At 41.4% G+C, this 18,950-nt stretch overlaps 1 protein-coding gene across 4 annotated transcripts in view; it reads right to left on the bottom strand.

Annotated features, from left to right (window-relative positions):
- Positions 1-18,950, bottom strand: part of epha4a (eph receptor A4a) — a 73,267-nt gene that overhangs the window by 13,749 nt on the left and 40,568 nt on the right. For all 4 annotated transcript variants that reach the window (XM_007228673.4, XM_049481999.1, XM_049482000.1 and 1 more), the window contains exons 5-11: positions 16,449-16,784; positions 12,096-12,220; positions 8,593-8,752; positions 6,682-6,793; positions 2,079-2,137; positions 1,020-1,133; positions 518-703 (exon numbers count right to left, since the gene is read on the bottom strand). In XM_007228673.4, the coding sequence (XP_007228735.2) occupies positions 518-703; positions 1,020-1,133; positions 2,079-2,137; positions 6,682-6,793; positions 8,593-8,752; positions 12,096-12,220; positions 16,449-16,784 (1,092 nt within the window). The remainder of the gene's footprint in view (positions 1-517; positions 704-1,019; positions 1,134-2,078; positions 2,138-6,681; positions 6,794-8,592; positions 8,753-12,095; positions 12,221-16,448; positions 16,785-18,950) is intronic.

The following is an 18,950-nucleotide window of genomic DNA, read 5'->3' on the forward strand; positions in this document are numbered from 1 at the left end:
GAAGTCGGGCTGAGCAGCCTGCCAAGATTCTGCTGTGGAAAAGGGCAGCAGCCATTATAAAAGACAGGTTTGATTTCCATCATGCTGGAAAAAAGGACTGCGTCATTTTTCTTCTTCTTCCTTTTTTTTTTTTTTTTTTTGTGAAGCCGGTTGCCAAATGGTGATTGCAACACAAACAGCAGACAGGCATCAATTCTGGGCAATTTAAAAACTGAAGAAGCAGAACTTGTGCTTGTGCTTGAAGGGATTTATTTTGAGGCTTAGTTTAGTTTGAAAACCAGACATTTTTAGAAGTTTTAAACTTTGCAAAAAGCTGAAAAAGCTGTCAGCTCCGAAAAGTATGTAAACTATAATTTCATTCCAGTAACTGGAAGAGATAAAGGCTTGAAAAGTCTCCAAGTCTCGCAATGAGAGGCAAAAAAAAAACTGAAGAATCAGACCCTGCAGGCTCTGGGCTGTGTTTTTTTATTACTCTTGTTCAAACAGTAACTTGAGCACAAGATGGAGAAGAACTCACATTTGGTTACCACTCCTTCCAGACGGATGATGTTGGGGTGGTCGAACTGGCCCATGATGCTGGCCTCGCTCAGGAAGTCGCGGCGTTGCTTGTCTGTGTATCCAGCTTTGAGGGTTTTGATGGCCACGCAGATTTCTCTTTTGCCTGGCATCTTCAGACGCCCACTGCAAACCTCCCCAAACTCTCCTGTGGAGAATAGAGACGTGGTGGGTTGAGAAATGGGTTGCCATTAATTCTAAACTCTAAAACTTCTGGTTTCTGGTTTCCTTTATGACCTTTAACAGATGCTTATATTATAGAGTGATTGAGTGGAAATACAATACAAAACAATACAATACAAAACAATAAAAAAAAAACACTACTTTAAAACAGTGTGCGCCCATGGTAACTTCATAGAGGGTCTGTTTCAGAGTTGGTACTATTGCTCAGCAGCAGTGTTGGTGAGGGTAGGGGGGCGTTCTGGTATACGTGGTGAATGGGACACAGCAGGCGGGTGTCTTACCGATCCCAATGACCTTTTCGATCTTAATGCAGGAGGCGTCGATCTCTTTGGCGAATTCACGGACGGCTTGGTTGGGGTCCTCATAAGTGAAAGGGTCCACATAGATCCGGACTCCTGTGGATGGACAGAGGGAGGAAGGGAGGTGCGGGTAGGTAGGTGAATGTGGGAGAAGGAACTGGAGTTTGGCAACTTAAAGAATACGCAACATCTGTTTTCCATTCTCTCGTTTTTCTACTGGTTTCTGTCTGTCTGAATCAACCTTCTCTGGACTGTCTATCTTCGGTTTTTATAGCAGTATTATTACTTGGTAGATTTTTTACATGACTTTTTATAGATGCAATAAATAATCAGAAACCATAATTATTCTATACTCCTATGACTAGTGATGACCCAACGCACCAGGAGGGTGAAGACTCTTTTCAAACTGCTGCTGATGCATCATTACCGAGTAGCATCACAGCACACTCGGAGGAAAGCGCAGCGATTTGGTTCCGATACATCAGCTCACAGACGCAGCCTTGTGCTGGTCCACATCACCCTTTGGAGTGATGATGGAAAAGAGCGTGCGTCATCTACCCACTCAGAGAGAGCAAGGCCAATTGTGCTCTCTCAGGGCTCTGACAGCTGGTGGCAAGCTGCATGACCGGGATTCGAACCAGCGATCTCCCAAATATACTGGCAGTGCCTCAAGGCTGCTGGACCACTCAAAATCAGAGAAAAGTCTGAATAATTTGTACATAACAATGACAAATTTGTTTTAAGTCACCCTATAACATGTCTATTTTATTGTCATTTATGCAACAGTGAACAAAAAGTATCAACATTAAATACATTTCCACCAAAAATGGTAGAATGTTGTACAGACGTTGAGTCACATATCCTACAAAATCGAACATTGAGTCAATGTTGGTTACTTAAAATGTAATGAAATGAGTAAAGCAATTATTTAATTGCTTTATGGCACGATTTCTTCTCTTTAAATCACCCCCCCTATGCTTCCCCAGACTGGACATTTTAAGATTACAGAGTACTACAAATCGTTTTCTGATGCCCTCATACCTGGGTGAAGGTGCTTCTCCTCATCAGAGTCCTGCTTGGCCTTGCTGTATTTACTCCTCCTACAAACACAAGAGGAAACAAGGGTCATTTAAAGCCTGCAGTCTGTTGTTATTGAGGTCATTCAGTAACAAAAGGTGAGTGAGCGAGGGAGAAAGAAAGAAAAAAGAGAGAGAGAGAGAGAGAGAGAGAGAGTCAGGCATTGGTATGCTGGGCTGGTGTTATCTGTGGCCACCTGTCTTTCCTGCAGAGTGAAGGAGGCGTAAACTGAAGAAGGCTGTTGTTACTGCAGAGCAAGCACAGCTCCCAAACAGCACAGGGGAACCTGTGCAGACGCTCTCATCACTGCACTCTAAAAAGGGCACAATCACATGTCCCCCCTTACCTGATAGTGTGAGTGTGAAGGTTGGTGCAATTAGCAGGGTAAGAGTTTTGCACAGTTTTGCTCAAAATATTGCAATGCACACAACATTATGGGGGACATACCAGAGTTCAAAAGAGGACAAATTGTTGGTGCACGTCTTGCTGGAGCATCTGTGATCAAGACAGCAAGTCTTTGTAATGTATCAAGAGACACGGTATCCAGGGTAATGTCAGCATACCACCAAGAAGGATCAAGCACATCCAACAGGATTAACTGTGGACACTGTAAGAGGAAGCTGTCTGAAAGGGATGTTCGGGTGCTAACCCGGATTGTATCCAAAAATATATAAAACCACGGCTGATCAAATCACGACAGAATTCAATGTGCTGCTCAACTCTCCTGTTTCCACCAGAACTGTCCGTCACCACAATAAATTATTGTGGTCTAAAACCAGGTGTTTCAGTTTCATTGTCCAACCCCTGTACAATAAAGCCCTAAAGTAAACTAGTTAACCAGCAGCAGCAGCAGCTAGGTTACTTTAGCCCTTCTAGGGTTGTTGTCCCAATTCTTAGGATGGAGGGATACACTCGAAAACTAGGGTTAGTGGTAAGTGCTAGAGCCAAGATGTAAAATGGGACTGGGCCCAAGGGTCTGTTTCAGACCCTGATAGCAAAGCAAATAAAAAAAAGGCGCACAGGAACCAAACGCAGGCCCCCACAAACACGACCGACCACCACCCCCCGCCCCCAAAGCTCCAGCCACACTATGGAGTCACCTGGCCCGAGCCCACCCAGAGCACTGAAGCACAATAGTAGTGATAAAGGCTCCAAACAGAAGCAGCAGGAGCCCGGGCGTCCCCCGCTGAGGCGCGGGGTCACCTGGGTGAGTGCGGCGAGGGCCAGCTGAACTAAAGCAACCTTTTCAGGTATGCAGCAGTGTTGTTATTGTTTTTCTAGTGCAGTCTGGCGTTGACAAAAGCCCCCTGAGGTGGGCAGGATAGAGGGGAGGAGAGAGAGAGGGAGAGCGAGAGAGAGATGTGATGGGGAGAGATATCCACAGGTAGAGCAGGAGGGGGAGGTTAGGCTTTAACGCCTGAGCGCTCCATTGCAGGTCTAAAGAGCCTCGCCTGTGAAGGTGCCTGTGTGTGTGTGTGTGTGTGTGTGTGTGTGTACACGTTTGGAAGGGGACGGTGTCGTCATACCAAGAAACCAATCCAGAAGCCCCGCTGTCGTCCCCCATCTACGACCGGCCAGCCTGAACCACCAGTCCCCGTTATTTTAGGCACGAGGAGATTATCAGGAGCGCTGTCCAAATACTAGAGTGACAGCTTGAGCGTGTTATCACGGACCATACACACACACAGACACACTGTACACACACACACTGTACACACACACACTCAGAGAAGTGCCTTGATATATATATATATAGTAGGGTCAAAAGTTTGGAGCCAATGAAAGTACAACAATATCATCATTTTCTTTTTGGACCAACTGTGAAAATAGTGGTATTTTGTTGTGAAAACTGTTGTGTCTGTAGTGTTACGTCTATTCTGTATTGGTTTCACTATTTACTGTGAAGCTTTAAGTGTATTTTGTATTTTTGTAGAATTAATAATGCACACGCTACATATTCTGCACTTTAGAATTAGATTTTTTTTATGTATGTATTGGTAATTTTATTTTAAAACAGGTGGCTGCTATGGTGTTGTTACATGGTTGCTATGCTGTACTAATTGGCAACTACGGTGTTGATGTGTGGTTGCTATGTGTGCGATATTTGAGGTGGTTGATGTAGTACATGTTTAGTTTTAGTATGTTATTTTTTTTTTGTATGTATTAGTGTTTTTCTTTTTAAAACAGGTGGCTGCTATAATGTTGTTAGGAGGTTGCTATGCTATACTAGCTGGCTTCTATGGTGTTGATGTGTAGTTGCTATTTGTGCTATATTTGGGGTGGTTGATGTGGGGTTGCCAAGTAGTTAGCTAAATATTCTGCCTGTTTCAGATATAGTGCACCATTTGTATGTTACATTATTGTGTTGTTTTATTTTTTCCTTTACATTTTTCAACTGCTATGCTGTTGTTAGATAGTTGCTCTGCTATACTAGCTATACTTCTTAGATGGCATTTCTGTGCAGTTGCTATGGTTTTATGTTACATTATTCTTTGTTGTATTGTTTGATAAATATTCTGATCAAACACAAAATAATAAAAGGTGGCAGGGGATTCAAAACTCACAATAGTGCACATCCACACCCACATCCACACCCACGCCCCTCCTCCACCCCTCAGAGAAAGAGAGAGCGGGGGAAGACAGTGGAGGTGTTTGCAGTCTGTGTTCTCTGTAACTGGACTGCGACCAATGAGGAAGTGCCTAATGGGTGCTCAGGGGAGACAAAGAAGCCATTCATTACAGCTGATTTGTATTTGGAGTGTGAATGAGGCAGATGAAGCCTTTTCCAGTCCTTCTTCGACAGACCCACCTGTTCTGAGCTGATTATTGGGGCTGATAACGCTACAGTGCTACAGTGTGAAAGAAAGGAGGAGCTCCCCTAAGTGTGGGAAATGAGATAGATTAAGATATACAGTAGAAGCTAGAAGTAAAAGTCTGGAAGGAGGAGATTGGTGGGTGTAACTCTTAACAAAAGCATGCTGAAAGTGTTTATACATTTTTTTGTATTTATTTTTTTAAAACATAATTTTTACATTGTGTAAAAATTTCATAATAGATGAACCAAGAAAAAAGACCCAAAATGAAACTATATATATTTTATGGTTTACAGCCAATGAAAACCCAAAAATCAGTGTCTCAGAAAATTAGAATATTAAATAAGACCAATTGGTACTTTTGGAAGTGTGGGCCATGTGCCAAGTCCTGCTGGAAAATAAAATTCCTAGAAAATCTTACAGCACTACATGCTTCCCTTTGCTGACAACTTTTATGGAGATGTGGATTTCATTTTCCAGCAGGACTTGGCACACTGCCCACACTTCCAAAAGCACCAATTGGTCTTATAGAATATTCAATTTTTTTTGAGACACTGATTTTTTGGGGGGGGGGTTTCATTGGCTGTAAGCCATAATCATCAACAAAATATAAAATAGATCACTCTGTGTGTAATATGTGAAGTAAATTATTGAAATATAGTACGTTTTCAATGATACATATATATGTATATGTTTTAGATTTACTAGTATATATCTACAGTACATAGAATTGGTTGCTGCTATAATTTTGATAGATGGTTGCTATGCTATCCTAGGTGGATTCTATGGTGTTGCTAAATGGTTACTTCACTGTATGTGTCTTATATTGGGGTGGTTGCTGTGGTGTTTTTTGAATAGTTAGCTAGGCACTTGCTTTAGTATCAGAATGAGCTTCTATATAGTGTTGTTAAATTGTTATGTATCAGATTACAGATATTTAACAATGGGAAAGGAATCCTAATTATTAATTCCTAAATTAATAATCTTGGATTAAAGCTATTTGTTGGGTGCTGGTGAAGGGGGCGGGGCAATGCTAACGGAGGGTGTGTTTGACAAGCAAGGAAGACAAAAAATAGGAGTTGTATGATTAGGATGCAGCAGTGGTGACATTCTGCTTGTGGGAGCTGTGACAGACTTTCAGACGGATTCCAGTACACACACCAACACACACACACACACACACACATGGTCTCCTGTGTATCCCTGACTCCTCTGGGGTCTCCAGAACAGAACATACTCCCTACGGAGTCCAACAAACGCGAGTGAGGAGAACCTGCAGAGGGCCAGCAGACGCTCTAATCAGGCTGAGCTGCCAGCCGCCTGTCACCACACTGCCAGCAGCACCGCGGGGACAGCGAGAGAGAGAGAGAGAGAGAGAGAGAGAGAGAGAGAGAGAGAGATTTAGGTAGGAAGGGGAGGGATAGAAAGAAAGGAAGAAAGAAAGAAAGAGGATAGTGGGGGATGCAGGAGAGCCAACAGGGCCAGAGTGACGGACAGGTAAAGTGAGCGAGAGACAGCAAGGCGATGAGAGAGGGAGAGAGAGAGAGAGACAGAGGGAGAGAGAGAGAGAGATGGAGAGATGACGGACGAGGTGAGGAAGAGGTGACAGAAGAGCCACAGGGAGAAAAAGAGCCACGGAGGGAGGGTGCCTGTGGCCGTATATAAATATATATATATATATATATATATAAATATATATTTATATAAATATATATTCAGAGATTGACAGACAGGGACGTTGGGGGTAAAATCACCTGCGGCTGATCACGAAGACTCCGATGAAGATGAGCAGCAGGATCACGCTCCCGATGACGGACACCAGCAGCACTGTGGAATTAGCTCCATCTCCGATGATGGGGGAAGGGACTGGAGGCAGAAAAGGAAAAGAGAAATATATATATAAAAAAAGAGAAAACTAACTCTTGGGCTTATTAGTCTTATTAATAGTATTTATCTGAATAATAAATGTGAAAAGCTAAAAAAATAAATATACCATATTTTCTGGACTATGGTTATAAGGCACTAAGACACTACTAGGTACGCTACTTATAAGGGAAAGGCGCCTAAGTAAACAATATCTTTGTAAATCTTAAACAAAAATAAATAAATAAATAAATAAATAAATAAACTGATGTTAATCTACACAGATTTCTCTCCTGAAAATCAGTTATTTGGGTGAGTAAAGTGCTTTCATTTATTTACAGTAGGCGTAGAATTTCCAATATTTCGTCTAAGGCTAAGTTTTAAGTGAACTTTCTCCAGCATTAAGGCTTGGTGCAGCAGCATTAGCATTAGCCACTAGCAGTATGCACATTTAAATGCCGCCCGATAACCCTCGACTGAGGAACACTGAGTGTTCCGGTAACTTAAGGTGCTATCAGCTAGTTCCTCCCATGTAGCTTGTTTTAACAGGCTAAACAAACAGACTATACAGTCCAATATACTTGCCTCTGAGCGATGAAAGAGCTAGCGGCTAATGCTAATGCTGCTGCACCAAGCCTTAGTGCTGGAGAAACTTTACTGAAATCTTGCCCTTATAACTCTGTACTTCAGCAGAGTGGCTTTACTACTCCTTAATACCTGACTGGTAGAATTCATAGAACATTCATAAGGCACACCAGATTATAAGGTGAACTGTTGATTTTGGGGGCAATTAAAGGATTTTAGGTGCAAGACAGATAAAATAAATCTGGCTTGACCAAAAGAAGTGCTATTAATCTGGCTCAAACTTAACTATAGTTTAGGATTGCAGTTTGGAAACACGTTTTTTTGGATGGTTTTGAGGTTCTGACGAATTAGCGAAAGTTAAAGCAGGAAATTATCAATCACATCACATAAATACGAAATAAAAAAAAAAAAACAAGAAAAAAAGGTTCTAAAGGCATTTCTGTGCAAGACAAGCTTATTCATTTGGTGGATTTGAACTAATCTCAAGTTCTTTACTTGTAGATGGTGCTGATGGTAGTAATGTTCTAATATTAGCAGTTGAATGGAACCAATGAATGAATCCTTGGAAAATTTAACCATGAATTGACAAGACGCCATTGTCAGATGGATGCTCTTCTTCAAACAAACCCCAATTTCTCCCAAATATAGGGCGATGTAACGTAACAATGGCATCAACTTTGGTCCAAACTTTTTAGGTGTGAAAACCTTAAGCTCTACAACTAAGAACGAACCGCTGGAAAACACTCAACCAAAAATAATAATCTTTGTTGGCTTTTCTCTCCCGCGGGTGTAGCGTCAGATTTGCTGGTCCAGGAATCCCCGGGCTCATTTCCGCACAAACAAAGAGCCTTGTTTAATAAGACTCGTTATAAATCTTTCTGTTCGTTATGAGCCCCGTTGCGAGTTGCGCGCCGCGAGTTCTCAAACCATTTTCCCTTTCTCGTCTCTCCAGAATTCCGTGTGCTGCCGCAGTCGTCTGTTCTCTTTAAGTGGCAATTAAAAAAAGAAGCAAAAAAAAAAATACAAAATAAATAAAGAAGCACTAGGCAAACAAAAGCGCTATCTGTTGGGTGGAGGTCTGTAATTATGTATACATCAGCTGCTTCCCAGCTGAGAGAGAAACAGAGAAAGGATTGTGCCGTGTCTGTGCAGCCGTGCATCGGTGTCTCGTGAGCACACAACACAAAAACACACACATATAAACATTCAAAGCGCACCTGAGTTGGTCATGAACTCGAAGGGGGCGCTGAATTCTCCGTAGCCCGCAGCGGTGCGAGCGCGCACGTGAAAGACGTAGGAGGTGAGTGGGCTCAGGCCTTTGATGTCGGCGCTGCGGGATGACGTCTTCATTATCCTGTAGCTGCGCTCGTTCTGATCCTGTTGAGAAGAGGGAGGAAGCAGGCGAACATTAAATGGCTTGCAAATCTTGCAAAAGTAGTTTTCATTTTTTTAATGCTTTTAAGCTCAAAAAGGCTAAAAAAAAAATCCACCTCAATTAAAAACAGCTTTTATTTAAATCCCTTTCATAGAAAGTCTTTCATAGAAAGACCTTTAGAAGTATAAAATGGTAAATCTCTGTTTACTCTCTGTTTAGTGCTGAAAAAAAAAAAGCACTGTACCACTTGCCGTTTCAATACAAATAGTGTACAGTAATTAGTCCAGTGTAAAGGTAAAGTAAGTAAGGGGTTGTGTCTGATTAGCAGTTATTAAGAAAATGTCTTTAAAGGCTCATTTATTGCAGTGATTTGGTGTTTTCCTTGTTTTTACAGTGATCAGGTAATACTGAATCATTTTCTCTAATTTTATTATTTATAGGTTTATGTTAGAGTAAAATGAACATCGTTGTTTTATTCTATAAACTACAGACCACATTTCTCCCAAATTCCTAATACAAATATTATCATTTAGAGCATGTATTTGCAGAAAATGAGAAATGGCTGAAATAACAACAAAGAACAAAAGAGTTTTAAGAGTTCAGAAATCAATCAATATTTGGTGGAATAGCCCTGGTTTTAATCACAGTTTTCATGCATCTTGGCAGCATGTACTTTATGCCTTTACTCCTGGTGCACTTTCAGCTCAAAAACACAAAACACCCTAGACTAACATTTCTCAATAAAATTTCTGAAAATTGTGAATTGTTTTATTAAATAAATTACAGGCTCTAGGTAGTTTCGTTTTTTTTTATCAAAACATTGCCAAAGTAAAGCCAATATCAAAATTTTTTTAATATTTACAGATCAAATCATAACAAATTTGAGTGGTCTAGGATCTTCTAGAAAATAATAATAATAATAATAATCTGACAGGTGGTACCGTCTCCTATAAATACTGGTTGGTGTGGCACAGTGGATAACTCCACCACATGCCAGTGAGCTAAAACATCATGTGGGAGACTGGGTTCAAATCCCAATCTGTGTGACAATATTGCTCTACACCAATCAGAGTCCATGGGCAAGACTCCTAACACTACATTGGCCCATCTTATCCATAGCTGCAAGTCACTCTGGGTAAGAAAATCAGCTAAATGCCACAAAATGTAAATGAAAATGTAAACTTTTTTGCAATATTTGCAATATTCAAGAGATTAAAGGATGTTCAACTGACTAAACTACCAAAAAATAGGGTTCTAAAGGGTTAAATATAGCGACACAAAGTTTACACAGACCCGCAGACACCACATATGGACTGGCCAGACTGGGGAGTGTTTGCATGAACCCTTATTTCAAAGATGAACCTTTTAAAGAAAAGATGATCCCACATGACTGAGCGTCTGTGGCGGTTTGTTGTGCTTGGAGCCGGGGGCTGATGAAACGCTGCGATCAAACAAAAGGAGATTTCGCTAAAGGTCTGACACGAAAAGTACAGGGAGAGCTTTCGTAGGACGAAACCACAGCCACGTTGTTCGGAAAAAAAACAAGGCGGCCATCTTTGTTTGAGCTCTCTCCCGTGGGTGAAACCTGAAGTTGCTTGTGTAGAAATCCCCCTGCCTCATCTCCACGTTCGAACCACTTAGGACGGGCTCAGATCTGCACCAAAGCAAGCAAGAGCAAACAAGAGCCACTCGGTTAAACTGAGGGGTTTCGCTCCTTCGTGTTTTCCTCCATGTTCCTACCCAGTGTTCAGCTTGTAGCTTTTGGAGCCCAACACTAGCCTCTCTGTGTGAGGGAGGAAGATGGAGCGAGAGAGACTCTGGGAGTGAGAGAGCATGTGTGAGAGAGACAGAGAGAGAGAGAGAGAGAGAGGGAGAGTAAGAAATCTAACCATGGCTCTTCTTTGAGCAAGCATGCGAGAGAACAAGTGAAGAAAAGAGAAAGAGAGAGAGACAGAAAGAGAGGATGGAATCTGACCATAGCTCCTCTGTAAGAGAGAGAGGAAGAGAGAGAGGGAGAGAGAGATATAGAGAGAGAGAGAGAGAGAGAAAGAGTGACCGAGAGACAGCGAGAGGATGCAATCTGACTATGGCTCCTCTATGAGCGAGCTTGCGAGAGAAAGAGTAAATGAAAGAGAGAAAGAGTGAGAGGATGGAACCTGACCATGGCTTCACTGTGAGAGAGAATGCGAGAGAAAAAGAGAGAGAGGAAGAGAAAAAGCGAGAGGATGGAATCTGAACATGTCTCCTTTGTGGAGAACATGCGAGAGAGAGAGTGAAGGAGAGAAGAAGAGAGAGAGAAAGAAAAAGAGAGGGCTGAAATCTGGCCATCTGACTATGGCTCTTCTTTGCGAGAGCATTTGAGAGAAAGAGTGAAGGAAAGAGTGAGAGGAAAAGAGCAAGAGGATGGAATCTGACCATGGTTCCTCTGCGAGAGCGCATGCAAGAAAAAGATAGAAAAAGAGAGAGAAAGAGAGAGAGAGACAGAAAGAGAGGATGAAGTCTGACCATGGCTCTTCTTTGCGAGAGCATGCGAAAGAACGAGTGAAGGAAAGAGAGAGAGAGACAGAAAGAGAGGATGGAATCTGACCATGGCTTCTCTGTAAAAAAGCATGTGAAAGAGAGAGAAAGTGAGAGAGAGAGAAAGAGCGCGAGAGGATGGAATCTGACCATGGCTTCTCTGTAAAAGAGCATGTAAAAGAGAGAGAGAGAGAGAGAGAGAGAGAGAGAGAGAGAGAAAGAAAGCGAGCGCGAGAGGATGGAATCTGACCATGGCTTCTCTGTAAAAGAGCATGTGAAAGAGAGTGAGAGTGAGAGAGAGAAAGAGAAAGAGGGAAAGGGTGAGAGAGAGTGCGCGACAGGATGGAATCTGACCATGGCTCCTCTGTAATCACTCGACCAGGCAGAGGAGAGAGAGCTCAGCAGGAGAGGAGAAGAGAGTCATCCTCCCTCCCTCCATCTCTCTCTCTCTTTTCCTCCCGAGTTTACCCCATGCTGTCTCTCCATCCGCCAGGCACTGGCCTTTACCTTCACCTTCACCGCGGTTTGGGACTACATTACCCACAACTCCCTGCGTGTGTGTGTTTTTTTTGTTTTTGTTTTTTTTTCGGTGCGCTCGACCTCATGCTGGTCGCTCTGATTGCTTCAGCTGGTGCTGTAGCTTGAACTACCCTTCCTCCCAGATGGCCCTACCACTCTCTCTGTCTCTCTCTCTCTCTCTTTCTGTCTCTCTTTTTCTTTTAGTAGTTGATGTATCGCTGCTTGACCGCCCTGCTGGCAGCGTAAAGGCAAGCTGATTGGTTCTGACCCTAGATTGCACCTTCCAAAGCCATCCTCCCATCTCCTCACCTTCTCGTAGTACTTGACCTCGTACTCCAGGATGACTCCGTTAGGCCTCTCGGGCTGCTGCCATGCCAGAGACACAGCATGCCTGGTGATGTCCTTGGCCTGGATGGAGGTAACTGGAGAGGGAGCTGGAAAAAGAGAGGGAGAGAAAAAAAAATGAACAAAAACACACACCCCTCCACACACACATTTACACACACACACACATTGAGAATAAAGCCTCAGTGTAGCGAGAAGCTCCCCCTCCGCTGCCTCTTCTAGTTGTTTCTGGTTCCAGTTCACAGAAAGACAAACACATTAGCGCCACCAAGCTAAAAAGCACCACAGAGGCGGGGAGATATGTTTGCGTTGTCGTGTGGAGAGAACCTGCGAGAACAAGGGATGCACTAAGAAGTAACTGTCCAAAATTTAAACTGAACAAACGAACAGTTCAATAATTATTTTGGCCATTTTTGCCTAAATGCCCTTTTGGTCAGCAGACAAACCAAGCAGCAGTGCTATTCTATTCATAAATGTACTTCAGCAGTGCTTATTTAGTGAAACATTTAACTCAGTAACACAATTCTAAATCATACTTGTACTTTAGCAGAGCTAATTTAGTGGTAAATGTACCTTAGCAGTGCTATTCCAATCATAAACACACTTCAGCAGTGCTAATTTAGTGAAACATTTACCTCAGCAACACAAATTTAAATTGTAAATGTACCTCGGAAGTGGCACTCAAGTAGAGACGTGTGAGTGAACAAACAAATGCTAAGGCTAAGTTATCCAAGCTAACGTTACTATCCTAGCCATGTACCATTCGTATCTCTGAGCTTTTTAGGCAAAATGTTTGTGAAGGAGGAGGGAGATCGAGTGTGTTGTAAAAGAAAATACTACAAAATATAAATCAGGCATTATCCTGTATAAATATATATATTTATATATATATATATATATATATATATATATATATATATATATATATATATATATATATATATATATATCTTCTTTTGCTATTAGTCTTTTCACTGTTTTTTTTTTTTTAAATAGTGATTGTTAAATAGTTGTTAATCAGTATACCATATTTTTTGCACTATAAGGTGCACTTAAAATATTAGAATTAGAAAAATCGACAGTGCATCTTATAATCTGGTGCGCTTTATGATTGAATTCTACCAGTCAGGTAGACACAAGTACAGAAATACAGCGTTTTAAAGGACTTTCAGTAAAGTTTCTCTAGCACCAAGGCTGGAGCAGTATTAGCATTATCCGCTAACCACAGGGCTAGTTATTTTGCCATTCAGAGGTGAGTATATTGGACTGTAGCTTGCGTGTTTACCATAATAAAACAAGCTACGTGGGACAAACTGCTAGCTGATAGCACCCTGGCTTACTGGAACACTCAAGGTTTCTCAGCGTAGTTCTGTTAAACGACGTGTACTAGCCTAAGAGTTGATAATCAGCTGCTAAGACACCCTTGTTCCTTACTAGTGTTGCCTTATAATCCGGTGTGCCATATGTATGATTCAACTCAGGTATGAGTACAGCATGAAGTTGTGAATATACCCCTGATATATTGCATTCTCCAATACATAACACCCTGCCTGTCCATTTTAACAGCAGGACTGCTTAGCTTTCAGTGTAAAGGCTTTTATTTCCCTCATAACTGGACTTTATTACTTCGGCGAGTCTATTGACACAGTAATGTAGCGAGCGCGAGCTTTATCTGTAATCTATACGGCTTTATCAATTGTGCCGCGCCGCTGCCAAGGCGAGGATTAAGTCCAGGCCCCTGGGGCTGTGCTGGCTCAGGCTGCTTTAGATATTACCTAGCTCTCCTCACCTGAGATCACTCTCAGCTTATCTGTACACACAGATACATACAGCCAAAGCTTAAGCCAGGGAAGCTGATCTGACATCTGCAGTTAAGACACTTAGGAAGGGGCTGTAAAAGTCCAGCTGTGAGCGGGTCGTAAAGGCTTGGGAAAGACGGGTCGAAGTGGGGGAGCGGCTGAATGAAGTGCACCAGGACAGGTGTGCCTGCTATTAGTACGAAAATGTAGAGACGCAACGACAGGGAGTGTCGTGTGTCTTTGGTATCGTGAGGGCGCAAAAAATACGGCTCGAAATTCTCTAACTCTTAATTAATCATGGGTGCATTTTGGGTGTAAGGTGTTTCAATCTGTGCGCCAGTCGTCATTCCCTTTAAGAACCGGGTGAGCTCTGACTTTGGCACGTTTGTATCTTAACAGCGCAGTCAGTGTAACGTTTATTAATTACATTTTCTAACCGTTTGAAGGTTAAATACAACAAATAGAAAAAAGGGATGTGGTGCAGTGTATTGGAAATACATTTTCATCCATTTCTTTAATCTTTCTTTTTTTATTTCTGCCCCTTTCAATCCTAATTTCAGAATAAAAAAAAACTAAAAAAAAATAATAATAATAATATTTTCTGATTTTTAAATTTTTGCATTTTGCAAGTTGGATCTTGTGTTACAAGATACAAAATTGGACAAATCTGAAGAAAAAAAAAAACAACAAAAAAAAACATTCAACTTTTATTTTTCTTGAAAACTCATTCCTTCTTCATTTCGAATTTATCTTAATACAATAAGAAAATTAAACTGCTAAACGTTACACTGACCTCGGATGAAAACTTATTTCTTCTACACTGCACTACATTAAAAAATAAAAAAAAATAATGATTTTTTACATTCCATTTTCTATTTTTGCGTTTAACCTCAAACGGTCAGAAAATTCAATTAATAGAAGATAAACTAGCAGCTCATTTAAGGGAACAGCAATTTTTTTTTATTTTATTCTTTATTCTGTTTATTATTTATTAAGGTAAAAGTCGGGTTTGTGCAGTGCAAAGTGTATGTAACGAGTGAGGGCGCATATTACACACGGTACTGCTTGGCTAAGAGAGAATTGATTGGCTGACTATTGACTGTTGTCAGGATTTTAATAAATCAGTGGCGCTCTTATATTTGAAAATAGACTGCTGACGAGGTGTAAGATAGCAATAAGCATCGCAACGTGCATTGAGCAAACTCTACGATATAGCCCTGATTGTTTCAAGACACAAAAAAGCACACACACACACCAACACACACACTATGACTCAGACATCAGAGCCAGACACAAAGCCCCTTCCTGCCTCGCACGTCTTCAACAGCCTGAAATTAAACACCTAGTAAAATTTTACAGACTCTTCAAGTACAAACAAATGGAGCGTGTCCAGCATCCATTCTGCTTCCATGTCCACCACACACACACACACACACACACACACACACACACACTCATACACATACGTACTCTAGGGATGAAGTGCACGCTAGCGTTAACACAAGGCACGCTCGGGTTATCGTCAGAGCGATAGCTTTTGACGCTCATGTGACGAACCGTGAAGCTAAAATTCCTGAAAAGATCATGCTGGCAAAAGCTGAAGGTCTCTGAAGGCTCTTTGAGGTGATTTAGGTTCAGAGCGGAGCATGCTAAGCTTCAGTCTCACACCAAATCACGGTCCTGGTATTTGATGAGGTCATATAGCTGTAGGCTACATCTATACCACACATCTCACGTCTCAATATGTCACGTGTAATGTGATGTGTAGGTCATGTGAGGACAAATGCTCTAATTCTCTTGTTATTGTATGGTTTTATTTATTTTTTCATGTATTAATCTAGTCTTAGGAGTCTTGCCCAAGGACTCTTATTGGTGTATTACAGTATAGTTTCCCAGACAATGGAGCCAATATATTGTGCCAGAAGCCAATGAAAAAAAAAAAAAAGCTGCCAATGGCAACAGACTAAGCTCTAAAGTTATTATAAGTTGATTTAACTTATAATAACAAAAAAAAAACACTTCAGTTTCTGAATCAGTTTCTCTGATTTTGCTATTTATAAGTATATATTTAATTTAAGTAAAATTAACATTGTTTTTTATTCTATAAACTACAGACAACATTTCTCCAACATAATTCCTAATAAAAAATGGTCATTTAGAGCATTTATTTGCAGAAAATGAGAAATGGCTAAAATAACACAAAAAAAAAAAGATGCAGAGCTTTCAGACCTCAAATTATGCAAAGAAAACAAGTTCATATTCATACACAAGTTTTAAGAGTTCAGAAATCAATATTTGGTTGAATAACCCTATTTTTTAATCACAGTTTTCATCTTGGCATCATGTTCTCCTCCACCAGTCTTACACACTGCTTTTGGATAACGTTATGCTGCTTTACTCCTGGTTAAAAGATTCAAGCAGTTCAGTTTGGTTTGATGGCTTGTGATCATCCATCTTTAGTCTTAGTTATATTCCAGAGGTTTTCAATCTGCACACACACACGTGAACAAACACTCACCAGCCTGGTTGGTGGTGACCGTCACGGACACGGCCTGCTCAGGGCTGGGGCTCTGCTGGGAGACCCCGTTGACCGCCCACACCTGGAAGGTGTAGTTGGTGTGCGCCTGGAGCTCGTTGATGGAGACGCGGGTGGAGCGCAGGCTCAGCTGCTGAGGCGAGTAATGGACGCCGCTGCCGCACGGCTGACACCGCTGACCATCCGGACCGCAGCGCTTACACACCACATTATAGGTCATATCCTGTCTCCCGCCTGATGACGCCGGGGGAGACCACTCCAGGTTGACGGATGTCTCGTTCACGTTGGAGATGAGGTGCTGAGGGGACGACGGGGGCTCTGGAGGAATGAAAAAGAAACAAATACAGATTAGTAGTGGAAAAAAGAACTTACAAGTAGGACTGAAACGATTAGTCGATATTATCGACAATGTCGATTATTTAAATTTGTCTACTACAAATTTCTTCGTCGATTAATCGTTAATTTGTACTGAAAAAAGTACTGCGTTACACAAACGGCTAGGGACAGAAGCGCAATGGGAGTTAAGTAATTGGCTAACTCAAAAAGTTTAAATTCACCTCAATTCAACTGTGTGTTTCCAAAAGTGCCCAGACACAACAGATTACATATTTACTTACTAAACTACTAAATAATGTACTTCCCACTTTTAAACAAAACCTACACATTTAAATGCCTTTTAAACCACATGTTCAGCTGTTTCTACTGTTTTTTTTTTTTTATTTGACATTGAGGACATAGCGTAAATAATCGTTGACTAATCGAGTAATCGACTTAAAAAATAATCATCAGATTAGTCGACTACCAAAATAATCATAAGTTGCAGCCCTACTTACAAGCCTTAAAAGGCTTCATAATTTAAAAGGCACCACATTTCCATTTCATGTACATGTAAAGAGATTTTTTTTGGAAGGATACATCAGCTGCGTCTGGCTGCATTTTTCAGCTGTATACTAAGTGTTCTTCACTTTGGAACAGCCTTCTGAGACACAGCGTCCGAGAAACGCAGCCCTCCTTGGCTGCAGCCTAGGCTTTGAGGTTTTTGAGGCGCAGCTAATATTTGAACCCATGACTCAATCCATCAGAGTACTATGAACAACTAAACGAGACACATGCTGGATTAAGGGAAATGTGAAATGTGCAGCTGGGGGGTCTTTGAGACTTCTTTTTTTTTTTTAATTCCTTTGCCAGAGCTAAAACTAACTGTGGGCTGGGTTTCCATTAAAATCATTCCATATGTGCATATTGAGGTCAGTGTTTACTCTGCATGGGAAAATGAGAGAGAATGAAATGAGGGCATGCACAGATACCCGCATGCCCTTTTATTTCGTCTTTAAATGTGTGTGTGTGTGTGTGTGTGTGTGTTTGTGTGTGTGTGTGTGTCTGTGTATATGTTTGTGCGAATTGTGTGTTGGTGTTTTTCTCTGTGGCGTTTCTGTAAACCAGCTGATGCTGAATTTAGGCGTAATTAAGTTTACGACAAACCATCACCACAGGCATTCCGCACTGTTTGCTCTCTCTCTCTTTCTATCTCTCTCTCTTTTGCTCTCTATCTCTCTCTTTCTATCTCTCTCTCTCAAACATTGTCCCTGAAAGAGAGAGAGAGAGAGCAAGAGAGGATCAACACCTCCATAAGTGAGCGAGTGGCTGATAGGAATCCTATTAATGCTAATTGCTTTGCCCTCGCTGCTGCTGCCTCCTGTTTAACACACACACACACACACACGCACACACACAACGATGATCAGAAGCAACACACACACACACACACACATACATAAACGCACTTCCCCAAAGACAGAGCAACTCTAAAATTACAGGAAACTCAATTCACACAGAATTATACAAATACGTAATATCTAAAAGCTACAGTTTTCATGCACCTTGGCATCATGTTCTCCTCCACCAGTCTTACACACTGCTTTTGGATAACTTTATGCCTTTACTCCTGGTGCAAAAATTCAAGCAGTTCAACCTCTTTTTTTCTGGTCTCTATTTTTCATACGTAAGCATTACGCAACACTAGTAAGGAACAGGGGTGTCGCCATGTTTTCCTTCTGGTTCAGGAGCTAAATAAATCTAAGCTAAGCTAAGTAAACAAAACTATATTAATATATATTTTTAAAAGGCAACAAACAAGCGCTGAATGTTAATCTACACAGATTTCTCTCTTGAAAATGTAAAAGCACTTCCTATTATTTACAATAAGCTTAGATTTACAGATTTTCAATAAGGCTAGCCATGGTTAGCGGCTAATGCTGCCTTTCCAGAGCTACACTGGAAAAGGAAACTGGAACTGAGTGTTCCGGTAAGCCAGGGTGATATTAGCTAGCGATTCCTGCCATGTAGCTTGTTTTAATACAGTAAACTCCCAGGATACAGGCTGATAACACTCACCTCTGAACAGCAAAAGAGCTAGCGCTAAGCATTGTTAGCGGCTAATGCTAATACTGCTCGAGTCTTGGTGCTGGAGAACTTTACTAAAAC

This window comes from Astyanax mexicanus, chromosome 8 (assembly GCF_023375975.1).
Source record: "Astyanax mexicanus isolate ESR-SI-001 chromosome 8, AstMex3_surface, whole genome shotgun sequence".
NCBI lineage: Eukaryota > Metazoa > Chordata > Actinopteri > Characiformes > Acestrorhamphidae > Astyanax > Astyanax mexicanus.